This window comes from Panthera tigris, chromosome B4 (genome assembly GCF_018350195.1).
Source record: "Panthera tigris isolate Pti1 chromosome B4, P.tigris_Pti1_mat1.1, whole genome shotgun sequence".
NCBI classification, from domain to species: Eukaryota; Metazoa; Chordata; class Mammalia; order Carnivora; family Felidae; genus Panthera; species Panthera tigris.
The window spans coordinates 66,476,401-66,502,113 of NC_056666.1; the positions used below are offsets into that span (position 1 = coordinate 66,476,401).

The 25,713-nt window shown below is 35.7% G+C and overlaps 1 protein-coding gene across 3 annotated transcripts in view; it reads right to left on the reverse strand.

Moving 5' to 3' along the window:
• Positions 1 to 996: 996 nt before the first annotated feature.
• ABCD2 (ATP binding cassette subfamily D member 2) overlaps positions 997 to 25,713 on the reverse strand; it is a 70,451-nt gene continuing 45,734 nt past the window's right edge. The window contains exons 8-12 of one of the 3 annotated variants that reach the window (XR_006219891.1): positions 21,422 to 21,567; positions 14,423 to 14,507; positions 10,349 to 10,474; positions 6,321 to 6,440; positions 6,056 to 6,137 (exon numbers count right to left, since the gene is read on the reverse strand). Coding sequence is in view for 2 of the 3 variants with exons in the window: in XM_007090799.3 (XP_007090861.2) it covers positions 4,349 to 4,568; positions 10,349 to 10,474; positions 14,423 to 14,507; positions 21,422 to 21,567 (577 nt within the window). In the remaining variant the exon portion in view is untranslated. Of the gene's footprint in view, positions 4,569 to 6,055; positions 6,138 to 6,309; positions 6,441 to 10,348; positions 10,475 to 14,422; positions 14,508 to 21,421; positions 21,568 to 25,713 lie in introns of those variants that run through there. The other 2 variants (XM_007090799.3, XM_042992109.1) reach the window with 2 other exon arrangements.

Below are 25,713 nucleotides of genomic sequence, written 5' to 3' on the forward strand. Positions count from 1 at the left end.
TCTCCCATAGGACTGCATCCAACATTTATAATAAAAACAGTGAAAATACAATTTAAGTGACAAATTTCTGTTTTAGATGAAAAAAAAATGCATGTTTGGTTAACCAGAAACCTTGAGCCAGTTAAAAATATACTTATAACTTAAGAGTTTAAAAGTTTAGAGTTTAAAACAATGATAATGACAAATTGACCTAAACTAATTAAAAAGGAGGTGATGGGAGTTACATGGCTTTGTAATCCAATATTGCTAGGTTCAGATTTCAGCTCTATAGCTGTAGCTGTATGAGGTTGGATGAATTACTTAACCTGTCCTCACTTTCCACTTTTATTGAATTAGTTTTGTGAAGATGTAATAAGTCAATATGTATCAATGCTTTGTGCCTTCTTGGTAAATAATAAATAGTAGCTATTGAGTTTTTCTCTCAGGGTACTCATTTTCCTAATTTTCAATGAACGGTAAGCTTCTTTGTACAGGGACCATATTTTATTTATTCCTAGAACCTAGCACAGTGCCTGGCATAGGCTGGTACTTAATAAGTAAGTATGTGTTGAATTAATAAAGAAAATAAATATTTAAGCAACTATTTGGGGACTATTGTTCATAGCACTCCATACAGTTGTACACCACACAACTTGTAAATGAGGTGTATATAGACACGCTCAGCAAAGTCATTTAAAATATAGAAATAAGGTATTTTCTACCACTGGAATAATTTGTAATTCCTTTGATTAATCAAACGTTTTTTAATGATTATTAAGGAATTCACAAGAAATGTTGAGCTCAAGCAACTGCACATTGGAGACTATATCATAGAGCATTCACAAATAGCCACATTCTAGATTAGCTACATAGTTATTTTTACCATTAAGGACATTTTTCTCACTTGCTTTCATTAACACAAGCCCTGTGTATAAGTATAGGCAACTGGTTTTGAACATTTCACAATAAAAACTGTAAAGCAGTTTTGTATTTGATAATCAAGAAAGGCACCAACAATGAAGAAGGAATTTGCTTTTAATAAAAATATTTTTTGCATCCATCTGAAAGTTCTCATGTGGCAAACATGACAAGTACAACTCTAAAACATATTCGACATACCTAAGGGTATATCAGCAGAAATGTAAATACCCTGGGGTCTATGGAAGTACTTCACATTTCTAAATGAGACCCATATTTGCCCATAACGTAATTCTTTCAAAGGTATCTCTTTTAATCAATGGTTTGATCATCATTACCATATTCTGCACACCTCAGAAGTGTGTAACATTCTCTGGATTTTGGGTTCCAATGTGTCACAAATTTTTCTAGGCTTATGGAATCAAAAACTATTCCAAAAAGATTTTAATAGGCGACACCTATCGCCAAATATGAAATTATACTTGGAACAAAAGTCTCAAATAAAAAACTAACATGTTCATTTATACATTTACTGGAAAAGCATAATTTGAAACAAAACCCAAATTACTGTCGAGGAAAAACTTCCCATTGTAAACAAATGTAAACTTGGGCTGAATATCGGGATATGTCATCGTCCTTGAGATTACCGGAGAGGGATTTTTAAACATTATCTTGTTTACAAGAACGCACACAATTTTAGATTCATGCTTGGCCTAACACTACATGCTGGAGAAATAAAATGCAACATTTTTATAGAATGCAACTTATTTTCCAAGTTGGAAGTTAGCCAAAAATTGCACATTTAAAAATCAATCTCCATAAACTTACAGCTTTCTTTGACAAAAAACCCAAAAAACCCAGAAGTCAAAAGTTTGGGTAAATAGATAACCTGGTAAAAGTAGTAAAAGTGAAAGTAGTAAAGTAGTTTGAAAATTGAAATATCCTTTCTTTTTCTTTTCATCTACCCTTTGCTGTATTCAAAGATGGCTATTTGATATCTTAATCTTGTTCATGTTTTTTTGTAAAATGTAACTATAAGAATAGCAAAATATGGTATACCCATTGGACCATTTTGGAAACAGTTAGATGGTACATCAACACAAATTGAAATCACAGATTTTTTTCCCCTCCAAGTTGGAGGATATTGGTCCTTGATGAAAATTCAGAAAATAAATAGGCACAAAAAGCTCATGTAAACCATGTTTCTCTTAGAATTTTAACATTTAAATTACAGTGTGTACAGTTGTTAGTACAGAATTTTAAACATCCTTGAATCCTGTACATTATAAATAATGAATCTTACTTCAGCTCATTGATAGGATGTATCAAATAAGGGCTAATTACAAATCTAATATTTGTTTTGGCATTCATTTCTAGGTTTCAAAACAATATATCAGGTCCTAAATGCTTTATATTTCAAATTGTGAAAATTAAGGCATGGAAATTACGCACATATTTCAAATGAGGACTTTTCATTTTCTTCCTGTACCTTTAAGAGTTAACAAGACACTTGCCTCCGACTGTTTCCTACAGCAGGATAAACTGAATAACCACTAAACAGAAGTTAAGATTAATGGATGATTTTTATCAAGTTTAAATTTTGGGTCCATGCATTTTTTTGAAACTTTGACACTTGCCTCACTGAGTACCTGAAGATACTAACAGAAAAACCTAGACAGATGTACTGATTATGATTTTCTACTGACTTCCTTCATACAAGATGGTTACATTTGTTGATAACTAAAAATGTCTTGATTAGCATGGAAGAATTGCAAATGTGAACACGTCATGATGTTCTACTACAGTGATCATGAATGACTTCTGGGTACTCTACCACCTGATAAAGTCTGAGAATCACTGACTTAGCATCTCTTATGATTGTGTCTAAATATGTAAATAAAATCCAAAACCTCTAACAACTGATCACTCTCATTTTTCCTGGCCTGTCAATGTGGTGGCATAGGCAGTACGAGATTAAAATGCCAGTTCTGGATTTTGTATTTCCAACTCCAGGGCACATGAATAGATAAGCTTTATTTCACATGGACTATTCCATGCAGATTCTTTCTCATTACATTCAATAAATATTAAAATTTATAACACAACTAATTTCCCTTCTGATTGTTGGCTATAGAGGTACATCGATATTGAGTATGAGTGTATAGTTGCTGAAAAATTTGCTAACTTTCTTGGTTCATTTTAAACCACAGACCAATGACCTTTCCACTTTGTATTTAATTTCCATGTCTTGTAAACAATAACCACATAGTAACAGCCCTATCATTACCAAATTTATTTTCTTTTCAACATCTCATCTAACTTTTATTGATATTACAGTCCAGTTAGATTTCAAGGATAATAGTAGAAAGTGGAAATAGCAATGATCAAGGAATCAGGAGAACTTTATTTGATCCTTGGATCTGTCCCTAAATAAATTGCATAATTAAGGCAAGTCTGAGTGTCAATTTCCGCAAACGCGAAGTAGGCAAAGAATATTTGCCTCAATAGATTGCCATAAGAATTAAAGTGAAATGATATAAATGAGGATTGTAAATTCTAAAGTGCTATTTCAAGTGTGCTATTACTACTGTGATTTTGAGAACCCCTATATTCCATGATAGCGCTATTATTTAAAAATATGGTGGACTCCTCCTCTGAGCCCAAAAACAAGCTGAGTATTTCTAGACAGAAGTTGCAGTAGAAAATGCTGCCAAGCAAAGTAACAGGCTGAGACATACGTTGTTTGGATACTCCTTTTCTGTATTGGCCATTCTCTTTTTAAAACGAAAGGGTTTATTAACAAGTATGTAAGATTCTCATTAAGACTAATTTGTTATGTGTCCACATTAAGATGCTGAAAATCTAAAATTTAAAGATATGGCACTTTACACACGTACAGCCATGCTTCTTTCTTTCAACCACTGCCATTAAAATAATTTTTTTTCATATTGACATTATTTATCAAACTGTCAGCTATTTTGTATGCAGGTTTAGGTGACCACTAGCAATGATGAACATGAATTCTAGCTATTAAACCTAATAACCATAAATGGACTGAGACATTACTCAAACTTCTAATTTTATGCACCTGTTTTCAAACCAAAAAATGTTAAGTTGTTCCATTCTCAAGATATCTCCCATGTTTGTTAAGAACTTCAGATGCATCACATACACATAGCAAATCTGGTATTCATCATAAATTCACCTAGAAAATCTTGTTTTACAGGTGAACTAGGCCGTCACTAGGAATTAGTATAAGCGAGAATGACTAATCTCACATAATGCATTTGTTTATTTTCCTCTGAAAAGTCAGATCATATATTTCCTTGATGCTAAAGTCTTATAAAACATTCCTTCCTTTTTCTCTGTGCTTAAACACAATGCATGCAACGTAACAGAGTGTCTCTGAGCCTTTACCTAAAAATTAACTTTTAAAACACGTCAAAACAAATTAGGATGTCTCATCTTCGGTTTTGATTGTTTTCAGCACTGAGTCTTCTCCCAAAATTTTACATAGTTCATTGAGTCTCTGCTGCATTTTGGGAATTCCAGCTAGCTGAGATTCTAGCTTTTGTTTTTCTTCACTGAGTGTTAAACGGATAGCGGTATCCAATTGTTCAAAGCGCCAGCCTCCTTCACCATCAAACTGTAATAAATGAGTGTGGTATTTCCTGCATGATCAAAATGAAATAATATTATTAGCAATAATTGTGAAAAGCCATTTTAGGTTTATCATTCCAGTTGGTATCCAAAGGCAAATTTTAAGTAAGGTGACTGTTATACATTTGATTTTCAAGAATCCCTCATGAGGTTAAATATTATAATCTTTTTAATTTCAAAAGTCATTAATCTCTTTGGAATTCCATTGCTTATATTTATTTTATATTCTGAATATATATGAACTTCAAAGGAAGATATGCTGTTTGTATCTATTTATCTTCAGAACCTAGTATGGCCCCTAAATAAATATCAAAGCTTAGTTAGAATGGGAACAAGGAAAGCAAGCTGAGAGAAGAAAGTAAACTTTTAAAGTTATACAGGGGAAAAAAACTAAGAAAAATAAAGGAAATACAATATCAATTCATTAATATACTACCTTTTCGGAATGAATTATTCTACATAAGTAAAAAGTCCTCACTAATAAAGTTTTAAAACATTTTTTTAAGAGAAAGAGAGAGAGCGTGCATGTGTGCAAGCTGGGGAGGGGCAGAGGGAGAGGGAGAGAGAGAGAATCTTAAGCAGGGTGCACATCTAGCCGGGAGCCCAATGCGGGACTCCATCTCACAACCATGAGATCGTGACCTGAGCCAAAATCAAGAGTCAGACACTTACCCTCCTGGGCCCCCCCAAGCGCCCCAGTTTTAAAACATTAAAAAAAATGAACTCTTTGATAGAAATCTTTGAAAGATACTTCCATGCCTTCATACAGTTTAATATCCTTTCTCATGGCTCTGGTTCATAATTAGAAACTTCAGACAAGTATAGAGATTATTTTATTGATGACACAGGAGGTAATCCATGTTGTCCTAAAAAGAGGCTAAGATTATTGGTTTCTGGAATTTGTGGGGGATGTGTGGAGAGAATAATGCTAGCAGAGTTGGCCTTGCATTGCTGTGTCCCTGCATTTTGTCACTTTCCTGACGTGGCACATACTCCTATGTGTCCCTCAGTTTTCCTGTCTTTTCCTTCCAGTTTTTGTTGCTTCTTGATCCCCTTTAAGCACTCATCTGTCTCTATTTACTATAATCAGTGGGCTTATTTCAAGTAAATTCACTTCCTTTTTTAAACTTGAGATATGATTCACATAACACAAACTCATCCTTTTAAGTGTAAAATTCCGTGATTTTTAGTTTATTCAGAAGCTCATGTGACCATCACTACTATCCAATTCCAGAATATTTTCTTTACCGCCAAAAGAAACCCCATACCTATTAGCGGTCCTTCCCTTTTCCCTGCTCTGATCAACCCCTCCCAACCATCAATTTTCTTTCTGTGTCTCTGGATTTGTCTATTCTAGACATTTCATATACATACAATCATATAATACATGGCTTTTTGTGACTGACTTCTTTCACTCAAAATGATTTCAAAGTTCATCTAAGTTGGAGCATATATTAGTACTTCCTTCATTTTTATGGCTGAATAATATTCCATTGTATGGATTTGCACATTTTGTTGATCTATTCATCAATTGTAGGACCTGTGGTTTCATCTCATTTTGATTAGATGGTTTTATCATGCTGTAAGATGAGGAAATTAACCTGGGTTAAACTGTGTCTAAAAGAATAAAATCACTCTCAAGATGAAGGTTGAAAGTTCATATGCTTGATAACATATGACAGAGATTAATGATCTTTGTGTGTGTGTATATATATATATATATATATATATATATATATATATATTCCTGGGCTTTTCCTAACTTTGGATGTACAGCTGGGAGCAATTTCAGGATGCAGTAGTTCTGATCTTGGGCAACTTTTATCTTCAAGGTATAATGAAGGTTTGGCTCGTCCCTCCAGTCTCACAACATCATTTGATTTCTACATGGGAGGAAGAAAATGTATGAGTGTTTCATTACCTGAGATTCAAAGGTGTGTCCTACATAATGGGCTAAATAGTATTTCAGGGTTTGCTTAAGAGGATTTTACAGGAAACTACTATATTAACTGAGACTCAGAGATAATCTACAGACTTCCTGCACAAATCGAGTCAAGCTTAGGAAAGTGGTAGATATAAAGTTATAATTCTATCCAGGAATCAAATAATTTAATAAGCTCTTATCATTTTTTACCTTTTTATATACTGATATTGATTTTAATCTTTACAATCAATAATTACTACTTTGCTGTCTTGGGGAAAATGTAATACGGTTTTCCCTCATCTGGTATCTTTTCAGGGAAAATAAGAATTTCATCTAGGGAGAAAGGTTAATCAGAAATGATAGATTTCTTCAACCTAAAATGCCTAAATTAATTCATACTGCAGAAGTAACATAATTTTTAGTTTTATGGGGAAATGTACTATGAATAGCTACAATTAAAAACATGTTTTTCTCATTAAAAGGCATAAAATTACAGATTTTGTTATTAGCTTAAAAAAATATCTGTCCTCTATACACCTATTAGAATGGCCAAAATCCAGGACCCTGATATCACCAAGTGCCAACAAGGCTGTGGAGCAACAGAAACTCTCATTCATTGCTTGTTGGGATGCAAAATGGTACAGCCACTTTGGCAGACAATTTTTCAGTTTCCTACCGAACTAAACACACTCTTATCATATGATCCAGCAATTGCACTCCTTGATATTACCCGAAGGAGTTGAGAAAACTTGTGTCCACCTAAAAACCCTCATATGAATGTTTACAGCAGGTTTATTCATAATTTCCCAAACTGGAAGCAACCAAGATGTCCTTTAGTAGGTGAATGGATAAATAAACTGTCTACATCCAAACAATGGAATATTAGTGCTAAAAAGAAATGAGGTTTTGGGGCGCCTGGGTGGCTCAGTCGGTTGAGCGCCGACTTTGGCTCAGGTCACGATCTCGCGGTCCGTGAGTTCGAGCCCCGCATGGGGCCCCTGTGCTGACAGCTCAGAGCCCGGAGCCTGTTTCAATTCTGTGTCTCCCTCTCTCTGACCCTCCCCCATTCATGCTCTGTGTCTCTCTGTCTCAAAAATAAATAAACGTTAAAAAAAAAAAATTAAAAAAAAAAAAAAAAAAGAAATGAGGTTTCAAGCGATAAAAAGACATGGAGGAAACTTCAATGAGTACTACTAAGTGAAAGAAGCCAAACTGAAAAGGCTACATACTGTATGATTCCAGCCATATGACATTCTGAAAAAAGCAAAACTATGGAGGCATTAAAGATCAGTGGTTTCCAGAGCTTGAGGAAAGAGAGGGATGAATAGGCAGAGCACAGAAAATTTTTAGAGCAGTTAAAATCCTCTATACAATACTGTAATGATGGATATATGCAACTAAAAATTTGTTCCAACCCACAGACTGTACATCACCAAGAGTGACCCTAATGTAAATTATGGACTTTGGGTCATAATGATGTGTCAGTGTAGGTTCATTAATCATAACAAATGTTTCATTCTATTGTGTATAGCTATGCATATGTAGGGGCAGAGTATATGGGATATTTCTGTCTCTTCCTGTCAGTTTATTGTAACATACTAAATTACTCTAAATAAAGTATTTAAAATCACAGCAACCAAAACGTATTTGTTCCTTCAATTGAGAAAAAAATAAATGAGTGAATATGTTTCCAATGCCTTTTTAGGCTTCTCGAATAAGGAACTGAGTGACATAATAACGTGATAAATTAATTGATAGAGGTCAGAAAATTACCAGAACTAAGACATAACTCCATGTTATCCTAACATGTGATCAATTAGGAAGCATGTCTGGAAATGACAAGTGTATACCAGAAAGGGTTCAAGAGTTCTGGCGTGGTTCTATGCCATCGCTGATACAGGGATTTATAGACAAATGTCATAATTGTTGTGGAGATCCAGTTCCTGCTGGTTTTCTCCAGGGAAAAGTCAGAGGAATCACATTCATTGCCATGTACTCATCCTGGACTAGATCCAGACTGCTTCTGGAGAGATTTTATCACTCCAGATGCTAATTAGTTCTTAATGACAGAGAGACAAACCACAAAGTTCTATAGAAAGGGTCATTTCATGAAATGCTCTATTTTCAGGTTAACTCTCTGCAGGGAAAATTATGAAAAATCTGAATGTTTAAATGAAGACAAAACAGGTTAGTATCTTCTCAATAGAAGTACAGAATCAAAGAATTTTCAACAATGAAAGCCTCATCTAAACTGAATACTCAGTTTACTCACAATTTTAAGGTAAGTATTCTCTATACAGTGGAAGTTCTAGAATGCCTTCTAGGATTAACTCAAATAAAACTGGTTACTTAGCCTAGGTTTGAAGTCACCTACGTGATGGAGGCTTTGGCACAGAATGTGATTAGCCACCTGCTACAGAATACTCCAGCTAGAGAGAGAGGAAAAGTCCTGCCTGTCCCTTGGGAGATAGGCTAAAGCATATAGAATCCACTGTAGTAACTAATATGTCAAAAGAAAAGATTTTGATTGATGAAACAAATACCAAAGTAGTGGAGTATAGTATAAATGAACAGTGTTTTTATGGCTTATATATAAGGTGCATTTTGAGCTCCTTATACTAACTAGAGCAGCATACTATAGTATAGAGTGATCATGGTAAGTTACTTTTCTCATTTTTCTAGTTCTCAGCTTCTTAATCATAAAATGGGAATAATTAGACTATCTATACTCTCTATAGGGTTGTTATGAGACTTGAATAAAATGAGCCTGGACCAGAATAGGTGCTGAATCTGCACTATCAACTATTATTATGGTTATCAATCAATGGGAAAAGTAGGGGAATGGTAAAAATAGTGTTGCCATTTCTTTAAATATGGGAAATCCCATTAGGTTTAATGGGATAATATTTAGAAAATATTTTGAATTTTCCTTAAAACAAAAGCAAAAAAAAAAAAAAAAAAAAAAGCTTTTTTTCCCCTTGTGTTTTCTCCAACTTAATCATCTGTAGGAATAGTATGTTGTGCAGGTTTTTTCCTGGATTTTGAAAAAAGGGGTAAAAAGATGATATAAAATTACACAAATATATTCATTCCTAGTACACGCTATGGATTATGAATATTTTCAGTTAAACACACTTGATTTTTCCACTTTTTTTCAGAATTATTGGAATGTGATAATAGTTTTTAAATAGCACATATATGTTACGATGTGAGGTTTGGGATATCTCTACTACTAGTGTGCAACTTAACAGAAATATACGTAGAATAAGTGAAGTATCTGATGCTCTATAGTGAAAGTTTAGGCAAAGTTGCTCTTTAAAAAAAATTTTTTTTAATTTATTTATTTTGAGAGAGAGAATACACACACATGTGTATGCACATGAACTGGGGAGGAGCAGAGAGAGCGAGAGAAAGAATCTCAAGCAGTCTCCGCACTGTCAGTGCCAAGCCTGACATGGGGCTCGATATCATGAACTGAGAAATCATGACCTGTGCCGAAATCAAGAGTTGGTTGCCAATCGACTGAGCTACCTAGGCACCCCTAGGCAAAGCTACTATTTAAGAAATATAGAGGGTTGCCTGAGTGGCTTAGTTGGTTGAGCATCCAACTCTTGATTTTGGCTCAGGTCATGATCCTAGGTTGTGAGATCCAGCCTTAGGTCATGCTCCAGGCTGATTATGGAGCCTGCTTGAGATTCTCTCTCTCTCTCTCTCTCTCTCTCTCTCTCTCTCTCTCTCTCTCCCTATTCCTTTGCCCCTCTCCCCTGCTTGCATGATCTCTCCTTTCTCTCTCCCTAAACAAAAGAAAAAAAAGAAAGAAATATAAAGAAAAACCATCTATTGCAAATTAGCATTGGAAACACTTACCATAGAGAAGGCCTGTGCGTTATAGATAGTAAGGAAATTCCAGCCCCTTTTGCAGCCTGAAATATCTTTCCTTCAACATCAATGCTGACAGCACTGGTACATTCATCCAGTAATGCATATTTTGGTCTTGAAAAAAAAATTAACACAAATAAATTAATGGCTTTCCTATTTGAATTATATATCTTTACATGGACAATATGAGTTGCAACGTTAACTTTATTTTTTAATTGTTTAAGCTCTATGCCCAATGTGGAGCTTGAACTCAAGACCCTGAGATCAAGAGTAGCATGCTCTATCTACCAACTGAGCCAGCCAGGTGCCCTGCAATGTTAACTTTAAAGGAGCAAAAGAGTATATGAAATTAGTAAAGGTGACAAATGATAAAGTAAAAGAGGGGTCACCCTCCCTCTTTGGATTAGGACATCATATTATTCTTAAATTTTAAATAGATTTCCTGATGCCTACTCACTATACAATAAGCTTTATTGTTATGCAAATGGGTGAATCATGGGTATGAGACATAGGAAAGATGAGGCAGGTCACTGAGTGCATTTTCCCATAGAAGGCAAGTTCATTCCTGGTGACAGGTTCTGACTAATTACATGAAAAATGCATTACAGTAGCTAATTATCAAAAAGGCCAAGGCCCTGTTAGCAAAGATTTATTGAGAAGATAACTTTATCAACAATGTCAGTACCAAAACACTATTAATGGAATTTCATTGCTACTAAATTCTGCAAAAGTAGTATGCCTAATCGGACAAATTTACACTGGCATTTAACCTGGTAATACTGAGACCATGCTTTGCAAATTCTTAAGGGAAAAAAATCAGTAACTATTTTCTCATTACACTCAGTTAATTACTTTTTCTAGCTCAATTTTTACTTTGGAAAGGACTGTCTACCACTATCAGAGGTACCTATCATTGGATACCATTTCCTTCTATTTATTCTCGTCCTTTCATCTCACCCCCTGCTCTTATCTTTCTTTCTTTCCCCTTCCCTGTCTTCTTTCAAGAAGGAGACAGGGTCATCTGGACTTTGGGTATATATTTGGTACTCAACAACATGACTTAGCTTGGTCAATGGGACCAAAGGTCAACTCATGCACTGTCATTTATTATTTATTTTAGAGCTGAAAACCAGTATTAAGTATTTTTCCAGGACACTGTCCTCCATGAAGATATTCTGATCTTTAAAAATAAATGACACTGAAAAGGTAAACGTTGAAACCAGTAGTAATTTCTTCTTCAGTATAATTATTTAGTACTTTAAATTGTTTTTCTATGATCTTATTAATAGGATCTTTTTATTTATTCCAGGATGGGTAGACAAGGCTAATAGATATAGGAGTCAACTTAACTTTAACACCCCATTTGACTTTAACAACTGCTTTCCATGCAAAGAACTTAAGGATCACTGGAGATTCCCCATGACATTAACAGAAATAGTTGTGCTGGGTGGTTTTTGGTTACTGTTCCGGTTTAAGTATTAAGCATTACATTTTTGTCTCAGAGTTGATTACTGTTTTGTGAATAATTTTTTTTAAGTAAAAAAGAGGAAGAAGAAAAGGAAGTATAAAAGAGAGATAAACTTTTCTTTTTCTGTGTGAATCTCCTTCTAGTAATTTAGTTACTTATTGTACTGTGTCGCTTTTTGAGCTAAACAGAGAAGAGATGCCATCTTAGAATCAGAAATAAAGTATATGTCTTACATTCAGTTGTCATAGCAATCCTTAGTCTAGCAGATGTAAGATAGACTGTGTACTTTTGTTTTCTTGGCAGAACTGGGGTATGTGTGTATGTGTATGTGTGTGCATGTGTGTGTGTATTTAAATTAAGCAATAGCTGGAATCTGGGCTGATATAACCAAGTGAAACATTATGTAATATTGTTTCTCAGATTTTCCATTCTTTTTGTTTTGATGTATCATCAGAGGAGGCAGCTTTGTGAAGGATCTACTCTATCCCCTTAAGACAGAACTCTTCGGATCATTCTTTAAACATTAAAATTAAAATCCTCTCCAAAAGAGTATACTACTGTGATACTTAGTACTCCCTGCCAATGTTCTCCATTTTAGTTAGTTCAGGTCTTTCATACTGCATTCAAATATTGATATTAATCCTTTGGGAACAAGGGAAGGCAGTTTCTCATAATTATTCTTTTCCTTCACTGGATTTGAAATTTCTATTTAATTTTGTTTTTTCTCAACAGATTCTGCTTTCCAACAACTTGCTCATCTTCACTGATCTTTCTATACAGATCACTAATTTTCCTTCTAGTGATGTTTGTAACCTGAGCTTATTTAGTCTCACATTATATCCAAAATATTTTAGATACCAAGTATCAACTATTGATTTCTAGTTACAAGTGTTTACAGATCTCTTTGGGTTTAGATTAATGCCTCTTGCTCTTTGTTACAGGGTTTATTTTATTAACACACTGACACAGTGAGAAATTTATGGTCACATTTTACATTCCACCATATTATATTTCACCAGCTATGCTGGTGATCATGTTACTGAATATTTATGGACAAGGCTCAAACAGATTCAGGGTGATAGTGGCTAACAGCTGGTCATAAATGTCAAACAGAAAACTTTACCCTTGAATCTCACCACATCATCTGAGAAAGGGACATTTTAAAATACTGAACTAAAAGTTCTGAGTTAGCAAATTTTGGTTTGTATTTTTTTTTAGTTCACCATATTCTTTTTTTTTAAGTTTTTATTTAAATTCCTGTTAGTTAACACACAGTGTAATATTTGTTTCAGGTGTACAATTAGTGATTCAACACCTCTATACATCACCAGGTGCTCATCACAAGTGCAGTCCTTGATCTACATCACCTATTTAACCCATACCCCCAACCCACCTCCCTTCTGGTAACCATCAGTTTGTTCTCTATAGTTAAGAGTCTGTTTCTTGGTTTGCCTCTCTCTCTTTCTCTCTTTTTTTCCCTTTGCTCATTTATTTTGTTTCTTAAATTCCACATATGAGTGAAATCATATGGTATTTGTCTTTCTCTGACTGACTTAATTTTGCTTAGCATAATCCTCTCTAGCTCCATCCATGTTGTTGCAAATTAGCTTGCCATATTCTTGAACTAACCATGTACATTATTACAAATACCATGTTCTTGGGGAACCTGGGCGGCTCAGTCGGTTAAGCATCTGACTTTGGCTCAGGTCATGATCTCACGGTTTGTGGGTTGGAGCCCTACATCGGGCTCTGTGCTGACAGCTCAGAGCCTGGAGCCTGCTTCGGATTCTGTGTCTCCCTCTCTTTCTGCCCCTCCCCTGCTCATATTCTGTCTATCTCTATACATGAAAATTTAATTTTGTCATCTAGCATTACTCAACATAAGAAATACAAAAAAAGTACTGACAGACTTCTGACACATGAAAAAAATTACTTAAGAAGCGTAAAACCTATATATTCTAAGGATTAGTTTTTCTTTCTTTTTCTTTTCTTTCTTTTTTATTTTAGTTGACACACGTGTTGACATTAGTTTCAGGTGTACAACATAGTGATTAGACAAGTTTACATATTATGCTATGTTAACCACAAGTGTAGCTAACATGTCACTATACAGTGCTACTACAATATCATTGACTGTATTCCTTATACTGTGCCTTTTTATTTCTATGAGTTATTCATTCCCTAACTGGAAGCTTGTATCTCCCAATCTCCTTCACCCATTTTGCCCATCCCTCTATTCCCCAGGAAGATATTTCTATGTTTCAAATGTTTATTTATTTATTTTGAGAGAGAGAAAGAGAGAGAGAGAGAGTGAGCATGAGTGGGTGAGGAGCAGAGAGAGACGGAAAGAGAGAATCCCAAGCAGGGTCTGCACTGTCAGCACCAAGCCCATTGTTGGGCTTGATTCCACAAACTGCAGAATCATGAGCTGAGCCAAAATCAAGAGTCAGACACTTAACTGAATGAGCCACCCAGGAGCTCCAAGGAGTAAGATATTTTTAAAGATGAGGGCATCGAATCGGGTTCAAAGTTTTTTTTTTTTTTTTTTTTTTAGTTACAATAATGAACTAGTTTCCTGAGTATAGCCTACTTACCTATGATAAAACATGCGAGCCATGCCCATTCTTTGCTTTTCTCCTCCTGACAGAACATCTTTCCAGTCCATAACAGCATCCCATCCTTAAAAATATATAAAAACATATATTTTTATAAGGCATTTGTTTGTTACCATTTTTACCCCAGACAAGTGATTCCTGGCAAGTTTAAGTTATTAACACAAAGTACCTGGTATTAAAAAAAAAATTTTTTTTAATGTTTATTTTTGAGACACAGAGAGAGAAACAGAGCACAAGCAGGGGTAGGAGCAGAGAGAGAGGGAGACACATAATCTGAAGCAGCTCCAGACTCTGAGCTGTCATCACAGAGACCAATGTGGGGCTCGAAGTCACAAACCATGAGATTATGACCTGAGCTGAAGTCGGATGCTTAACTGACTGAGCCACCTTGGCATCCCAAAGTACCTGATATTTTACAGAACATATGCTTGGATAAACTAGAGAGCCTCATGTATAAACATTTTGTTTTAGATTTCATGTTTTTTTTAATAGTAATAATTCCTTATGCTGACAAAACATCTTCTAAGATTCTAAATACTGGCACTTAAAAAATTTGTTTGTTTCTGAATATCTCCAAAAAGTTGGTACACTTATACTTATTTGGGAGGGTGGTAGGAGAAAAGACCAACAATTTGCATAGGCCTATTGCCCAATCTACAAAGAGTAAAACAGAAACTAACTTAAATGGCTTCCATGTGCCTGGCACTTTATCTGAGTTTTCTCATTATATATTCATATATAATTCTCATTATATATCCATATATAATTCTCATTATATATCCATAACCTTATGAGTTAGATCTTATTGTTGCATTTTATAAGTGGGTGAGCTGAAATCCATAGAGGAGTTGACATGTCTAAGTTTACACAGCTAGAGATCAGAGCTAGGATTCATATGTAGGTCTATATCCACACTATCTCTTACAACATCTGGGTTTTATTTAGTTTTAAGTTGTTGTTTTTTTTTTTTTAAGTTTATTTATTTATTTTGGGAGAGAGAACAGGGGAGGGGCAGAGAGGGAGGGAGAGAGAGAATTCCAAACAGGCTCTGTGCTGTCAGTGCAGAGCTGACACAGGGCTGGATCCCATGAACCATGAGACCATAACCTGAACTGAAATCAAAAGTTGTACACTTTACTGAGCCACCCAGGATCTGCTCTCTTACATCTTCACTACTGACTTTCTGTTGGATATTTATACAAAAAGCAATGCTTCTATATATTAAAAAATTGGTTACATCTATACATACTGATGTAGAAATGTACTTGGAACATCTTTGTATGAAAAATCAAGTTGCAGAATTGTGTGTATGTATAGATATAGACATACACATACACATTTATATAAACTATGACTGCATTTCTATAAACACACACATAGCTCACACCCCACAGGAATGGAATTATGAGACTTTTACTTTCTAAGTTACACATTTTTATAATATTGGGAAATGTAATGATTTTTATTATTTTTATGGTTTATCTTTATTTTGTAACAAAAGAAGTGTACTCCAAAATAAAACTAGGGGCTCCTGGGTAGCTCAGTTGGTTAAACATCCAACTTAAGCTCAAGTCATGATCTCATGGTTCATGGGTTTGAGCCCCACATCAGGCTCTGTGCTGACAGCTCAGAGCCTGGAGCCTCTTCAGATGTGTCTCCCTCTCTCTCTCTGTTCCTCCCTCACTTGCGTGCTCTCTCTCTTTCTCGCTCAAAATAAATAAATAAATATTTAAAAGGAAAAAAGAAAGAAAACAAAACCATGAGGCCTAAGAGAGAGAGGGCCATATCAAATATTTATTCATGGAAATGTCAGAAAATAATAGAGCAGAGTAGGCAAAGTCTGATTTTCAAAGAGCAAAATTACTGCCAAAACTTGCCACATACACTTAGGACAACAGTTCCAAATCCCAAGTGTTCAAGGCGTAATTTTCCCATGTAGAAAAAATTCAGGCTCTTTGGCCTCTTCTTTCTCTGTCAGCTGAATTTTCACCTTTATTAAACTTTAAATAAACTGGGTCAAAGGAAAAGAAAATAGGGAGTAGAGTCATTGTTGTTTTCTGTGCAGTGGATTGAATAGATTTTCCCTGTTTCCCAATGATACTCCCCAATAGGGAACCACTGTTCATTTTCTTGGATAAACTTTCAGGAATTTTCTGTTCATTTAAAAATATAGCTTGGGGTGCCTGGGTGGCTCAGTTGGTTAAGCGTCCGACTTCAGTTCAGGTCATGATCTCACAGTTTGTGAGTTTGAGCCCTGCGTCAGGCTCTGTGCTGACAGCTCAGAGCCCGGAGCCTGCTTCAGATTCTGTCCCCCTCTCTCTCTGCCCCACCCCAGCTTGTGCTCTGTCTCTCTCTGTCTTTCAAAAATGAATAAACATAAAAAAAATTTTAAATATAGCCTTAAAATTTTATGTTAAGAGAAAAATCTCCAAATGCCATCTGATTTCAAGTTCTTGCTTCTAGTGAAAACTGTCGAAATATAATTTTTCTCGATAACTGAATTTTATAACATTTATGAAACATAAGCAAGGATTTGAAAAATAAGCTCAGATTGCTTCATAGTGGAGAAATATTTGGGGCTTAAAAATTTGTTGCTCCTGCCAACTGAGAAGGGGCAAGAGAAAAGTATTTGGGTCAAAGGAAACTTTAGCTTGACATATTTAAATAAATCATGTCTTCTGTCCCACTAAACCCAGAAGTTTTAATAGGCAATACTGCTTGATCACAGAACATATAAATCAAACCTCTGAGTCATAATATCATCTCTGATGCTGAGTAAGTGAGACTACGCCAGCTGAGGACAGTTTTCCTGCTTCCTTGAGAGGTACATGTTAATTTAGTTCATGTTAACATTTGGTAACACTTTTGGTAACATTTGGTAACACTTTTACTCTTTTCTATTTTCTAATCTCTTTTCGTGGAATGAAACATAGTTTTTCATTCCATCTTTTACTAGAGCAAAGCATTTCTCTAAGCAAAGTATTAGCTAGTCTAAATAGAACCTCAGTACACTTCTTCCAAAGTAAGTGACGTCCTTGCAAATTTAGATGCTTTTCAGCTTGGCTTAAAAACATGCTTCGTGTTTTAAGGATGAAGCAAGTAGAGTAGGTTTCCTTGGAATTGTTTTATGCGTAAGGATATAACAATTCTTATTAGTGTCTAAGAAGCTAGTAGATTGCATAGCACAGTGGCATAGCCTACTATAGAACATTGACTTTCAAGTGAGATCTTTATTTGAATCCCTGTCATAACACTTGCTGTGGGCCCCTGAGGAAGTTACTAAAATTCTGAATTTCACCTGTAAAATGGGGTTAGTAAAACCCCCATCATTAGACAGTTTTAAATATTAAATAAGATGACAATGTGCATTGCTTAATATATTCTGCACAGTAGACACTCAATAAACCATAATTACTGTTACATTATTAAGGTAAGAACATTCTTAAAAACAGTTCTTAAACTTCTCAATGACTTCTGAAAGAATAGAATAGCCCATGTTTATTGTAAATTTCTATTTGGATTATTGGATTTCAAACCTACCCAAGATTAACATGTAGCATTTATTCTGGTTCCCCGGTGTTTTAAAACGGTGAAGGAGATGATCATATGAAACAAAAAGATAATCTGCTTTCCATATTTTTAGTACTTATGAATTGTGATTATAAACACCATAAAAATAAGTGTAATAATACCTCTCCTGTCTGCCTCATTTGCTTATTATAGGGATAAATGAAACAACGTATATGAAATTGCCATGTAATATACCAAGTACTGGCACACAAAGACAAAATATCATAGTATCAATATTACAAGTAGTAATGTTACCATTAGCTACTAATTATTGTGTATTCACTATGTGCCACTGTTACAAATGCTCTTTAGAGAGCATTTCTTTAAGTTTTCATTTTAATTCCAGTTAGTTAATATACAGTGCTGTATTAGTTTCAGGTGTAAAATATAGAGATTCAAAAATTCCATACATTACCCAGTGCTCATTACAAGTGCACTCCTTAATCCCCAGCACCTCTTTCACCCAACTCCTCACCCACTCCCCTCTGGTGACCGTCAGTTTGTTCTCTAGAGTTGAGTCTGTTTCTTGACTTGTCTCGGTCTCTTTTTTTCTCCCCTTTGCTCATTTGTTTTGTTTCTTAAATTCCACATATGAGTGAAATCACATGGTATTTGTCTTTCTCTGACTTATTTAGCTCAGCATAGTATTCTCTAGCTCCGTCCATGTCTTTGCAAATGGCAAGACTTAATTCTTTTTTATAGCTGAGTAATACTCTGTTATATCCATATATATATATATATATATATGTATATATATATATATATATACACACACACACACACATACATACCACCTCTTCTTAATCCATTCCTCAATAAGTGGACACTTCTGGCTGCTTCCATATCTTGGCTATTGTAAATAATGCTGCAATAAAAACAGGGATGTATCTATGTTTTCGAATTAGTGTCTTTGTATTCTTTGAGTAAATATCCTGCTGGATCACAGGGTAGTTCTATTTTTAACTTTTTGAGGAACCTCCATATTGTTTCCATAGTGGCTGCATCAGTTTTCATCCCCAACAGCAGTACAAGAGGTTTGGTTGCTTTTTATCCACATCCTTGCCAACACTTGTTTTTTGTGTTTTTGACTTTAGCCATTCTGTCAGGTGTAAGGAGATATCTCATTGTAGTTTTGATTTGCATTTCCCTGATAGTAAGTGATGATGAACACCTTTTCATGTCTGTTGGCCGTCTGGATGTCTTCTTTGGAGAAATGTCTGTTCATGTCTTCTGCCTATTTTTAATTGGATTATTTGGTTTTTGGTATCTGTTTATACCCCAAAACATTGTATTTTGGATACTAATCCTTCTTGAGATATGTCATTTGCAAATATCTTCTCCCATTTGGTAGGTTGTCTTTTAGTTTTGTTGATTGTTTCCTTCACTGTGCAGAAGCTTTTTATTTTGGTAAGTCCCAATAGTTTATTTTTGCTTCTGTTTCCCTTGCCTCAGGTGACATATCTAGATAAAAGTTGCTATGGCTCATGTCAAAGAGGTTACTTCCTGTGTTCTCTTCTAGGATTTTTATGGTTTCAGGTCTCACATTTAGGTCTTTAATCTATTTTGAATTTATTTTTATGTATGGTGTAAGAAAGTGGTCCAGTTTTATTCTTTTTCGTGTTGCTGTCCAGTTTTCCCAACACCATGTGTTGAAGAAACTTTCCTTTTTCTATTGGATATTCTTTCCTGCTTTGTTGAAGATTAATTGACCATATAGTTGGTGACTCTGCAGAGTCTTATTTAATATTCACAGAATCCTTATAGGTAGATATTTATCCCCATTTTAGAACTGAAGACACAGAACAGTGCTAATTATATTTGAGTCCAGAACTCTGACTTCAAAGCTCACATTCTTAATCACTGTATTTCTGATAGGTAAATGGGCTAGGAAGTAAAAGATAAAATCTATGCAAAATTAAACCTAGAATTCTAGCTTGTTATTTCACTACTTTTTCTAGGCTATCAAATTATGTTACAAGTTATTTGAAAGTGTGACTATTAGAAAATAATTCTTTTTTAAGCTCATATGTGTAACTGTTATTTCTACTCTTTCAAAAATGCCTTATTCATAAAGAAATTGTGGTTTATATATACAATGGAGTACTACGTGGCAATGAGAAAGAATGAAATATGGTCCTTTGTAGCAACGTGGATGGAATTGGAGAGTGTGATGCTAAGTGAAATAAACCATACAGAGAAAGACAGATACCATATGTTTTCACTCTTATGTGGATCCTGAGAAACTTAACAGAAACCCATGGGGGAGGGGAAGGAAAAAAAAAAAAAAGAGGTTAGAGTGGGAGAGAGCCAAAGCATAAGAGACTCTTAAAAACTGAGAACAAACTGAGGGTTGATGGGGGGTGGGAGGGAGGGGAGGGTAGATGATGGGCATTGAAGAGGGCATCTTTTGGGATGAGCACTGGGTGTTGTATGGAAACCAATTTGACAATCAATTTCATATATTTAAAAAAAATGCCTTGTTCATAAAACACACAGCACAGAAGTTCCTGGGGCACCTGGGTGGCACAGTCGGGTAAATGTCCATCCCTTGATTTCAGCTCAGGTCATGATCTCACAGTTCATGAGTTCGAGCCCCACATCAGGCTCTGCACTGGCAGCATGGAACCTGCTTGGAATTCTGTCTCCCTCTTTCCCCACCACCACTTTTCAAAAAATAAATAAATAAACATTAAAAAATACTTAAAAAAATAAGTTTCTATATCTTATCTAATTCTCTATGTGCTGCTTGACAGAGGGAAAAAACATATTGGTAAGACTGTGGGTCTGAAAACAAAAAAGAAGTTCTGTGATACCACTCTTCAAATTATTAAGTTTAATGTAAGTTGAGAACTTGACAGGAGGATATTTCTGCCACAGATTTTACATGCATCTAGATTAATGATGGCCTCAGAGACACTTGTATATTCAAATATGAAGAAAAAAACCCTTTTCATTTAAAAAAAATGTGTTTTTTTAATGTTTATTTTTGAGAGAGAGAGACAGAACACGAGCGGGGGAGGGGCAGAAAGAGGGAGACCCAGAATCAGAAGCAGCCTCCAGGCTCCGAGCTGTCAGCACAGAGCCCAACACGGCGCTCAAACTCACCAACCATGAGATCATGACCTCAGCCAAAGTCGGCACTTAACTGACTGAGCCACCCAGGCGCCCCCCCCCAAAAAACTGTTTTCAAATGCTAGCAGCAGACAATAAAAAATCCTGGTGTGCTGTAGGAAATACAACCCGAGCAGAAGACAGGACGTCAAGAATGGAAAATCAATAAATGCTGTGAAGTCCATGTGTGTGTTTATGTTCCAATGATAGCACATGTTCAAATTAAAATAGGGATGATTTACATAAGTTTAGTTTTTGAAACAAAGTTAAATGCATTTAGAAAATGGTAGACTTTACCTCCTTCTCTTTGAACTATGTGATAGAGGTGGACATTGTGTAGAATACATTCCAGGTCATGGTCTGTGTGGCCTTTGTCACGCATGTCATCCACCGAATCAGGGTAGATGACTTGATCGCGAAGACTCCCAAGAGACATGTATGGCCTATAAAACACCAACCACATAAGAATCCTCGTACAAAGCCATTTTAGTTTACTCAGTGTGACGTTCTTGTGGTCTGAAAGCTCGAGAGCACGTTTTAAATACTGTATTTCTAGAATTACATTTATTACCTGGTGACGAGTATTTCTCTCTCAGGCATGACAGGATAATACTCTGTTATGTTCATGTAAAAATTTATTGAGACATAGCCACAAAGAAAAGTTTCCTCAAGGAATAGTTGGATACTTTCACACAGAAACACCTATCTTGTTTCACTGTATTTTATAAACATTGCTTCTGTAATCGTCTAAAATTATTTGAGTTAAATATTACAAAATTTGAGGTTTTGGCCCAGAGACGTGCCCAAGCAAAACTTAAAAAAAAAAATACCATTAATTAGGGGCACCTGGGTGGCTCAGTTGGTTAAGTGTCCAACTCTTGACTTCGGCTCAGGTTGTGATCTCAAGACTGTGAGATCGAGCCCCACATTAGGCTCCACACCCAGCTTGAGATTCTCTCTTCCCCTCTCCCTTTGTTCCTCCCCTGCTTACCCTCTATCCCTCTCTCTAAAAGAGAGAGACAGAGACAGAGAAATGCCATTAATAATAAAATGAGTGCAAATTAAAACTACACTGGGCTTCTTAGTTTTCAGATGGTAAAAGTTCAAAAACTTGACAACTTACTCAACTAGCAACCTATGGAGAAACAGGTAGTCTCAAACACTGGTGACAGTGAAAAAATGTACAACGTTTTGGAGGGGATTTGGCAAACCATCATATATTTTGGCCTTCGAACCACTTCTGGCAATTTATTCTAAAGATATACTTCAAAAATTACAAAGATAGTAGTGTGTAAGGCTATCCATCACAGCATTATCTATAATTGCAAAATATTGAAAACAACCTAAATGCACATACAAAGGAGACTGAATAAACTACAGCATCTACACTGTGGAGCTGTAAAACAGGATGTGGACCATCTCTACAGAGTGATTTTCCAAAAAATAGTTTTATGTTGAAAATCAAAGTGCAGAAGTAGATGTATAGCAGGGTTTCTCAACAGCAGCATTATGGATAAATGAAACCAGTAATTCTTTGTTGTTGAGGGCTTTTTTTTTTTTAACATTTATTTATTTTTGAGACAGAGAGAGAGCATGAACGGGGGAGGGTCAGAGAGAGAGGGAGACACAGAATCTGAAACAGGCTCCAGGCTCTGAGCTGTCAGCACAGAGCCCGACGCGGGGCTCGAACTCACGGACTGTGAGATCATGACCTGAGCCGAAGTTGGACGCTCAACCGACTGAGCCACCCAGACGCCCCTGTTGAGGGCTATCTTATGTATTCTAAATGTTTAGCAGCCTACCTGGTCTCCACCCACTAGATGCCCCTCCCCCAATAAAGAGTCTCCAGACATTACCCCCTGCACCAAACCATCCCCATTTGAGAACCACTAATATACAATATACTACCTTTATACAAAATGAAAGCGAAATGAGAAAGTATACATTTATCTGCTTATATTCATAAAAGGAAACAAAGTAAACCAGAAACTAGTAAAATTGGTTACCTACTAGAGATTGGAGAAACAAGGCAGAATGGATAGGGGAGGGAGTGGCCTAAGTATCCTTTCTATATATTTTTACTTTTAGAATCATGTTAAAATGTCATTGTTCAAAAAAATAGCATTAAACCAATAAGGGTGAAGGAAGAAACCTTAACATTAAGTACAAACACAAACACATGAACTGAATAGTATATCAAATGAATAACAACCACACGGAAGGGGGAGGAGGTAGTGATCCATGGAACCTGTGCGTGGCTACACTATTTCAGTTGAAGACCAAAAGAACCACAAAGAAATCTTGAACCTTATTTGGCAAGTTTCTTGTTGGTAATCATATAGATGTAGCAATTCTGAAATTGTTTTACCCATGTTGCAGGATTGACCAAAGAAGTAAACATTTTAATAATATTAGGAGGTAGGGTTCTCACTCCTGAAGAAAGAAGATATAAATACAGAAGGTGAGAAGGAAAGAACTGTAATATTTAATTTGAATTAGAGTGTCCATATAAATCCATGCTTTAAAAAAAAAATCTATTTTCTGTTCTGTCTATATTTGGTATGTCCTGATGTTATCCTCTGAGAAGGACACAGCATCATTTACATACTGTAGTGGGTTGAACTGCAGACCCAAGAAGATATGCCCAAGTCCTAAACCCTCGGTACCTGTGAATGTGACCTTATTTGGAAAAAAAATGGGTCTTCTCAGATGTAACTGCGCTAGGGATCTCCAGGTGAGATTATCCTGGATTAACGAGATGGGCCCTAAATCCAATAATTGCCCTTATAAGCAGAAGAGAAACACAGGGAAGAAAGTCATGTGAAGACGCAGGCAGAGATTGGGGTTATGTTGTCACAGGCAGAGGAATGCCTGAAACTGCCAGGAACTGGAAGAGGCAAGAAAAGATTCTACCCTAGAGCTTAGGGGGTTTAGACCTACCAAGACCTTGATTTTGAATTCCTGACCTCCAGAACTATGAAAGAATACATTTATGTTGTTTTAAACTGCCAAGCTTTTGGTTACCCAGCAGATCTTGGAAATAGGTACTATTCTTGCACTAAAAAAAAAAAAAAAAAAAAAAAAAAAAAATGTAACCTGAATCATAGCATCAGGAAACTACCAATCAAAACTAATTCCAGGGACTTTCTTAAAATAATAACAACAGTTCTGCACTCTATGCATATAAATGTCATAAAAAAGAAAAAAACAACAACAAAGAGAAGCTGAGGAGGTGAGATTAAAAGAAACTAGAGTAACATGGCATCTTAGATGCAAATGAATTGAGAAAAAGTAGTTATTATAAAGGATAGCATTATGATCATTGGAAATTTAAAAATAGAAAATTTAAATATGGGAAGTTGTTGGGGCTCATTTGAAGGACACGACTGCCAGTTGACCATGAGCTGGACTGGGACAATCGAAGGCTCCTCACCCCCTCGCACATGCTTGGAATGTATGCTCTGCCTACCATTCCCACAGCTGGAACCGTTTCCAAGGAAGCAGAGTGAGAGAGCATGGTGTTATTGGGACCGTCTGGATGCTATATGTGACTGAATCCAGTTAAGGCCTCTATACAAACTTAAGATTCTGGTGGGCGAGTGCAGAGATCCACTCACCTTGTAGCTGCCCAGGACAAGCCTCATATGGTAAGTTCCCTTGCTTATTACCACCTGCCACCTGCCAAATAGGAATGGTCTCTTCTGTCTACTTTTGCCTCCAGGGACAGGGGCCAGTTTGGGAACCAAAAGCGTGTTTAGATAATAATACCAATGTGAATTTTCATGAATTTGATCATTGTACTGTGGTTATGCTAAAGAATATCTTTGCTCTTTGGAAACACACCCTAAAGTAGTTACGGATGAAGATTTATGATTACTGCAACTTACTTTTTAAAGGGGAAGGGTGTGAGAGAAAGAGAGAGAGAAAGTTGAAGGTTTTAAATATAAATATATTTTTGTAGGTCACTCGTCTGCCTATTTTCCCATAACGTGCAAATGATTTAGTTGGAGCACAGATAACACAAGGTTATTTTACAACAGGTTTAACTAATATTTGAAAATAAAAGTATTTGTATTTTAATGAGATATATATACATTCCTGTAAAGATTTCAATGGGGTCTTTAAAAATATGGGAATCCCTGGCCATATTTTAAAAATTGATATATAATTCACATATCATAAAATCCACCCTAGTAAAGTACACAATACTTTTTGAATGATTTTTTTATTATATTCACAAGCTCATATAACCATTGCAACTATCTAATTCCATAACATTTTCTTCACATCAAAAAGAAGCTTCATACCCAATAGCAGACACTCCCCATTCTTCCCTCCTCCCCGTCACTGCCAATCACTAATATACTTTCTGTGTCCATGGATTTGCCTATTCTGGACATTTCATATACACGAAATCACACAATATGTGGTCTTTTGTGATGGCCCTTCTGTTAGCATAATGTTTTCAGGTTTGTTCATGTTGTAGCATGTCATAGTATTTCATTCTTTTTCATGGCTGAATAATATTCCACTGTATGAATATGCCACATTTTGGTAATTCATTCATAAGTTGATGGATGTTCCAGTTG